Raw genomic sequence first — 7,500 nt, forward strand, 5'->3', positions numbered from 1 at the left:
TAAAATTGTTGCCATGTGAATATTGTCAATGGGCATCAGTGTGAGAGCGATGTGGCTCTTCTACAGTAATCACAGAGCACAGAAGAACAAGTTAGGATGATGACTGCACTAAACCGCATTTAAATACATCTCTCCATCCTGCTCTCCACAAATTACAACGCCTTCTGTGAGGGTGTCATTCCAAAGTAGGAATGTTTTCATGATGACCTCACTCGTTAGTAAGGCGTAAATGAAAATAAAAAGTATTGAGAAGTACCAGATACTAAGCCTAAAGGAATATTTATCCTAAAGGAATGCTTAGGCTATTCTACATGTGGTGGTATGTATTCAGGTTTAGACTCACAGACACACACACACACACATACAAAACGCACATTCATGTACAGCACATGACTGAGAGTGTAAGTAAAGAAATGTAGCCTGCTAGCGAGTATGTAGCACTGAAACAAATGTAAAATATTGCCCTCCACTGCCCTCTCCCATATACATCAATGTAGAGGTCTGTAAAAGTACACTGTTATCTGTCTGCACTTTAATTTGTCTGTGACAACAAACTCTTTAACCTCAAACTGAATGTGAAGATGAACGCTAGAGATGAGATATGGCATGCATGGAGCTCCTTCTTACTCAGTAAGATGTAATAGTCTGTAATGTGTGTGGGTGCGTGCGTGTGTGCGTATGTGCGCGTGCGCGTGTGCGTGTGAGTGTGTGTGTGTGTGTGTGTGTGTGTGTGTGTGTGGGTGGGTGGGTGAAGTGGAATAGCCTGAGTGAATGGTGAATGCATGATGGACAGCGAGGATGAGTTAAAAGAATGAGTGTGTGTGTGTGTGTGTGTGTGTGTGTGTGTGTGTGTGTGTGGGGGGGGTGCCAAATTACACTTGCCGTGCCCGTGCAGCCGCGAGGGTAGGCTATCGTCATACGGTTATTTTAAGATATCAGATCTTAGATCTTATGACTTTCACGCACGTACAATTACGGTGCCGTTTGCTAGACACATGGTCGCTGTTAGAGGAGACGTTGTGTACAGCCCCTCTGTGTGAGCAGGTCCATCTACGTGCATCTGTAACGTGTCGGTAAAAGCCCGTAAAGACAACCCAATGATGAATGTGCTTATAGGTTCTTGGAAAGAAATTGCTGTTACTGTCAGAACAGATAAAAGTGTGTGCAGGACGAAGTGAAAGTATGTGCGAGACATCTGACACTACTAGCGTACACTGTGGTGCCCTTGGGTGGAGCGCGTGCGCATCTCCAGACACCAAACTGTAGTATAAACACATAACTACGTAAGCGTCCGCAGGCCGCGGACCCTCCCGGCTACGCTGACACGGAAAGTATCATCAGGCCTTGAGAGTGTCATGCGGTACAGCTGAGTAATGGCGGGAAGGAGGGATGACGGGTTGGTTGGATGCATGGAAGGATGGAGGGAGGAACTGGAGTTGGTGTCAGGCCCATTTCTAATTTCACTTTCTTAGTGATGTGAAAAGAACCCTTCTTGTGAGGCAGTCAAATTTGATAAAAACTTTGGGCATATATATGTATATGTATATGTATATATATATGATATATATATATATAGAGAGAGAGAGATTATATATATATATATATATATATATATATATATATATATATATATATATATATATATACACACACACACACACACACACACACACACACACACACACACACACACACACACACACACACACACACACACACACACACACACACATATATGTACACACATATATATTTTAATTTAAATAAAATAAAAAAGCACAATGGAATAGCTGTGCAGGAATATATTTTAAGGTGAACGTAATCGCAACAGTAATCAAAGTAATTGTTTTCAGTGAAATCTTACAACAATACTGTCTGAAGTGAGACAGACCTGAGCCCACCTCCAGTGGCACAGGTACTGTGTGTGAGTGTGTGTGTGTGTGGGGGGGGGTGTTGGGGACTTGACCGTACCTGCATCCACATCATTAGGCCAACCGCTGGACTGAGAGCTGCTGCCGGCCGCAGGGGAACGTCCCGAGTAGAACACATCGTCCACCGGACTCTCCATCTCACTGTCGTCGATGGACTTGCGCTTGTTGGAGCTGCAGAGACCAGAAGAGAACAGAGTGTAAGGTGCGTTCATTATGCTGTAACTGTTGTTCACCGTAAAATCATCAGTGTTCATTTAAGCCTTTAAAGGGAAAGACCACTCATTTTCAACATTGAACTATGTCTTTAATACACCTTAGAGCTGTTGTGTGGAAAGAAGAAAAAAGCCCCCCCCCCCCTTCTGTGTTGCCTAGCAAAGGATAATTGATTGAGGTCATGTGATCAGTGACATACGCAGGGTGTACTTTTGGCTGAGGGGGCGGAGCCAAAAGTACACCCTGCGTACGTCACTGATCACATGATCACATCACATATTAAAGACATAGTTCAATGTTGAAAATGAGTGGTCTTCCCCTTTAAGACCGGGAATGGATCTGTGTCATTTTAGATTTCTTTGGCTATTCAAAAATAGCAGATCTACAAGCTGGTAGCGCGGCACTATTTTTGAAAAAACGTGAAGATTTGTGCAAATCTTTCAATGTATATGTATTTTAAAGCGAACATTTGTAACTCAAATCTTTGCTTCTGGGGGGGTCCCTGGAACAACATATTTTGAGATGGGGGTCCGCGGCCATTCCGGCCAAATACATATAATTTTGGGCGTCCTTGACATGAAAAAGTTTGATAACCACTGATATTATAGCGAAATAAGTAGAAAAAAAATAACTGTTAGGATTTAGAAGACATTTGTAGAATCCCCCAGATGCTAATATTTGAGTTAAAAATATATATATTTGATTATTTTATTTTTTTGCAGAATAGCCAAAGGAATCTTAAAGTGACACAGATGCGTTGCCGGATTGAATGGGTTAACACTGATGAGTGTATACAAATGAAACCAAATTGAACTGGAGGGGTCCGTTTGGTTACATTGGTACACTCTCTCATTTTCAAGTGGTTACAAGATTTTACTGTGTAGATGTGCTGTAGACAGGGGAAAGGAAGGGTTCAACACGTTTTTTTGGCAGGAAACCTTTTTTGAATTTTTGTTGGTTATTTTACTTCTTAAGATTCTTGTCACTTTTCCTCCTGGGGATTTAGCAGCTTTAGCGGGCATACTGCATAAGTCATGACGTCATGACTTCTAATAAAGACAACTTACGACCTTTCGTCACATGTTGTCCCCTCTCGTTGACCTCTCTTTCCTGTCTCTCTCCCTGCAGTGATTTTTAACGAAGCAGAAATGCTTCAAATGGCTTTGGGTATTGTTTGCATTTCCTCAATGAAATCAAGGGACATTACTAATGGGTACCTTATGGTTAATGGTGCAGCTTTGTTTCGGTTAGGAGTGCCAACAGCACAAACAAGCCATTTCACAGACACTGGAGGAGAAATGGAGTGATTTTTTACTCCTAAACAAGAAGCCGGAGTAGAAAAATAACCAACTGAAAATTGTAAATGTTAATGTTTCCCTTCAGGGTTTGGGGATATTGTGTTTTAGCTGAGGGGACAAAGCAACGAGACCTTAGAGAGAACACAAGCATAGGGGCAGGGTTTATTTAACATGCTGTATCCATAACAGCCTGAAGCAGCCTCACACTGGAGACTGTGTGTATAAAGTGTGCATGGTGATGGCGGGGCACATTCTTGTGTGTGATTGCGGATTCATATGGACTCGTACATCTGTGACCAATAAAAATAAGGGGGTTTTGAATGTACAGTGGATCATTGCGAATCTTTGTGTGGGTTGTGTGTGTCTGTGTGTGTGTGTGTGTGTGTGTGTGTGTGTGTGTGTGTGTGTGTGTGTGTGTGTGTGTGTGTGTGTGTGTGTGTGTGTGTGTGTGTGTGTGTGAGTGCGTGCGTGCGTGCGTGCGTGCGTGTGTGTGTGTATTTGTGTGCATTAACTGCGTATACTGGTGTGCAAACATAACATGTGTGTGTAGGTGCGCATGCATGCACGCATGCTTGTGCAAGTTTAAGTGCATACAGTATGTGTAGGTGCAGATTGTACACGCGCATGTGAGTGTGTGTCTGTGTGTGTGTGTGTGTCTGTGTGTGTGTATGTGTGAGTGTGTGTGTGTGCGCGCGCGCGTGCCTGTACGTACGTGTGAGTGTGCACGTGCGTTAATGTGTGTGTGGCTTTGTGCGAGTGTTATCCGGGGGTCTGTATTACATTAGTATCAGGGGAGATAGTCTGCAATGAGTGTAACTACCTCCGTGGGAGACTGGCATAAAGCTCCATTTCAGTCCTGCAGCGAAAAAGTAGCGACAGAAAACAAGAAAGAGAGAATGAGAGTGAGAGAGAGTTTGTGAGGGGGGTTGGGGGGGGTGGGGACGAGAATGATGAAGTCGGCGAGGGGGGGGGGGGGGGGGGGGGGGGGAGACAAAAGGCAAAAAAAAATACACAGACAATGTGACGGACATTTTTTGGTGGAAAGAAGAACAAGAGAAGAGAAGGGATTAGTGAGGAAGAAGAGAAAGAGGGGGAGCGCAGAAAAGAAGGACAAAGATTGAAAAAGCAGAGCAGGCCGAGTGTTAAGTAAAGAACAAACATCAGAGATTAGAGAGTTAATGCTTCATTCATACTGCGTCGTACGGCGATGTTGTGTGCTGACATCATCATATGACAGTAGAAACAGGCATAAGAACCAAGGAGTATTAGTACAGATAACAGAAACAGTGAAATCTCAGTGCACAGCCTCTGTGTGTGTGTGTGTGTGTGTGTGTGTGTGTGTGTGTGTGTGTGTGTGTGTGTGTGTGTGTGTGTGTGTGTGTGTGTGTGTGTGTGTGTGTGTGCGCGCGAGCGTGTGTGAGTTTTGTTTCCTTTCCAACGTGTCCTCCTGTGTTTATCCTGATCACATTATGTGTATGAGTGCACATGCATTTTTGTATACTGTACATTACATGTACTTTACAGTACATGAGTTTGGAGATGTGCATGCTTGTACAGCATGTGTGTAATAAACATTATATGTACAGTACTTCACATCTACTTCACGTGTAAAATGTGTAAAATGTTAAAATTAGTTTGTGAGAGCTTGGATGTGTGCATATTAGTATAAAAACGCATATGGACCTTTTTTTACATTCTCTTTTTTTTCATTTTGATATTAGAGCAAAATTACACTTTAGTGTCATGATGTAACTCCAAATATTGGCGAGATATCTTCAATTGTTAAATAGATAAAAAATGGATCATAAAAAATAAAATCCCAAAGATGTATTACATTACAAAGTGAAACCTGTTGCACACCAACGAACATAAACAAGATTCTGTCAATGTATAGCATTACAAAACCGGATACAGCATTTGTTTTTAAATAAACATGTCAGATCCACATCCTAATTCAAATAGTAAAATCAAACTTTTTATTAAAAATCCATTTCGGTTTTGTTTGGCAGAATTAACCTTGTTTGCATTTATTTATTTAGGTGGTAAAATAGACTCTGAGATCCTGTTTCACTTTGCAATGTAATTGAGTCAAATGTAAGTCAATGGGGAGACTATTTAGGAATATCAATTTCTAATCAATGGAGCAACTATTGAAGAGATTTCACCAATATTTGCAGTCAGATTATGGCCAGATAACTACACAACCCAAACCTCTACCAAAGTGTCATTTTGCTTAACAGCGAGAGTGTGTGTAAATGTTTGATAGAACGAGACAATGTTAAAGTGTGTACCTGGTGGAGGGAGTGGACGTGATGGAGCGCCGCCCCAGGGCCACCTGGTTGATGTTGTAGTAGCCAGGACTGTCCAGGTCAGCCAGGGAGAAGTTGGGACCAGATGCCGTGGCAACCGGGGCTGAGAGACGAACACACGGGTAGACAACCAGACACATGAATGTACATTCATGGAAAAACTAAAAGCAAAAAATACTAATTATTATAAATATTAATGAGGTTGGCAAGCAAGTCTTTTTGATCTATCTAGACGAGGACGGACCTCTAAGTAGGTCATGTACGTAGACAATTAAAAAAAAACTGACAAACACAACCATTCATTTCTTGATTCTTTTCTCCACAGATAGTCGGAATTTATTTATTTATATTGACTTGTTACATTCATTTTAATATTAAATAATTGACTTATTCTGTGTTTGCAGTATTGCAGCAAAGCAGTGAATATTTTCACTCTTAGCTTGGCTGGCAATCGTACTGTAGATCGCTCCAGCCTTAGAAAAGGGAAAGTAACATCACATGCACAAAAAAACGTTGCCCATAAAGTTATTAGTCATTAGCTCACTAACTCGTTTACTCATCACTGGTTTATAAAACTCAACACTCTGTTCCACTGATGGACCACTTAATAGGTCTACAGGCCAGGGTTTGAGTGAGGCTGCCTTGGGGTAAGTCCTGCTATTAAAGTATTAGACTACGGTGACTCAGACTGTGAAAGAGCGAAAGAGAACGTATTGGGAGTGACAGGGAGAGTGAAGTGGGAGTGTGTCGTCTGCAGGGAGACTGACAGAGGAAATTATAGTAGTGACTCACTCTGTGACACGCGGACCAGCTCGGCAACGTTCCACACCCCAGAAGTCACAAAGCAGTCCTGGAAACTCAAGTGCCCTGGGGAGCAGGAGAGGAGCGTGTGAGAGGGTAACAAAGACATGCCCATATTCATAGAAGTAGTACACATATTATACACTGTAAAAATACTCGTGTCTATCGCAGAGACTGTAAAAATGGTTAAATTAACACAGAGGATTTTACTGTGTACCCATTAACCACATGAATGTTAGCGTCACAATTCTGAGGCAAACATTCAGTGAAAATAGGCGATCTACAAGTTCACCATGCGTCGCAACACAATGCATTGTGAGCTTGTACTGTAGATTGGTTGTTTTCTTTTCGGTGAAGATATTTAGTGTGCAGTGAAAACAACAGGGGGCCTAGTATAAAGACCTGGGGGACTCTGGTCAACTAAGTATAGGGTTTAAGTGGTTAACAACAGGATAGACGTACACAGTACATACAGGACATATGTGGCCTTAAACACACACACACACACACACACACACACACACACACACACACACACACACACACACACACACACACACACACACACACACACACACACACACACACACACACACACACACACACACACACACACACACACACACACGCGCGCGCGCGCGCAGACGGACGCAGTTGAAAAACACATGGAAAAAGCAGATAAACCACTGGTGTCATCCAATGGGGCCATGTGTTTTCCATAAGATAGGACAGGCCTCTGGTTGGACGTATCACACACTTATCAAATCAACCCTCTAGACAGGTTCTCCTGACTGCTGACAGTCCAACACACATGGCCCGCCTGTGTCCAACGGGGGAATACGAGCCCAACACAGACGCCTGCTATACAATGTGTTTCCTGGTCCGTCTGTGCACATATCAAACACACATGCAGGGCTATAATCATGAAGGTGTATTCATGTGCACGTG

General features: G+C 42.6%; 1 protein-coding gene across 13 annotated transcripts in view; it reads right to left on the reverse strand.

Annotated features, from left to right (window-relative positions):
* The window catches only part of nfixb (nuclear factor I/Xb), a 165,856-nt gene that overhangs the window by 23,816 nt on the left and 134,540 nt on the right, over window positions 1-7,500 (reverse strand). For 9 of the 13 annotated variants that reach the window (XM_084072249.1, XM_084072243.1, XM_084072237.1 and 6 more), the window contains 4 exons: window positions 6,544-6,618; window positions 5,734-5,854; window positions 4,263-4,298; window positions 1,972-2,102 (listed from right to left, as the gene is read on the reverse strand). In XM_084072249.1, the coding sequence (XP_083928375.1) occupies window positions 1,972-2,102; window positions 4,263-4,298; window positions 5,734-5,854; window positions 6,544-6,618 (363 nt within the window). The remainder of the gene's footprint in view (window positions 1-1,971; window positions 2,103-4,262; window positions 4,299-5,733; window positions 5,855-6,543; window positions 6,619-7,500) is intronic. The other 4 variants (XM_084072242.1, XM_084072239.1, XM_084072241.1 and 1 more) reach the window with 1 other exon arrangement.

Source organism: Gymnoscopelus microlampas, assembly GCF_963454915.1.
Source record: "Gymnoscopelus microlampas genome assembly, chromosome: 11".
NCBI lineage: Eukaryota > Metazoa > Chordata > Actinopteri > Myctophiformes > Myctophidae > Gymnoscopelus > Gymnoscopelus microlampas.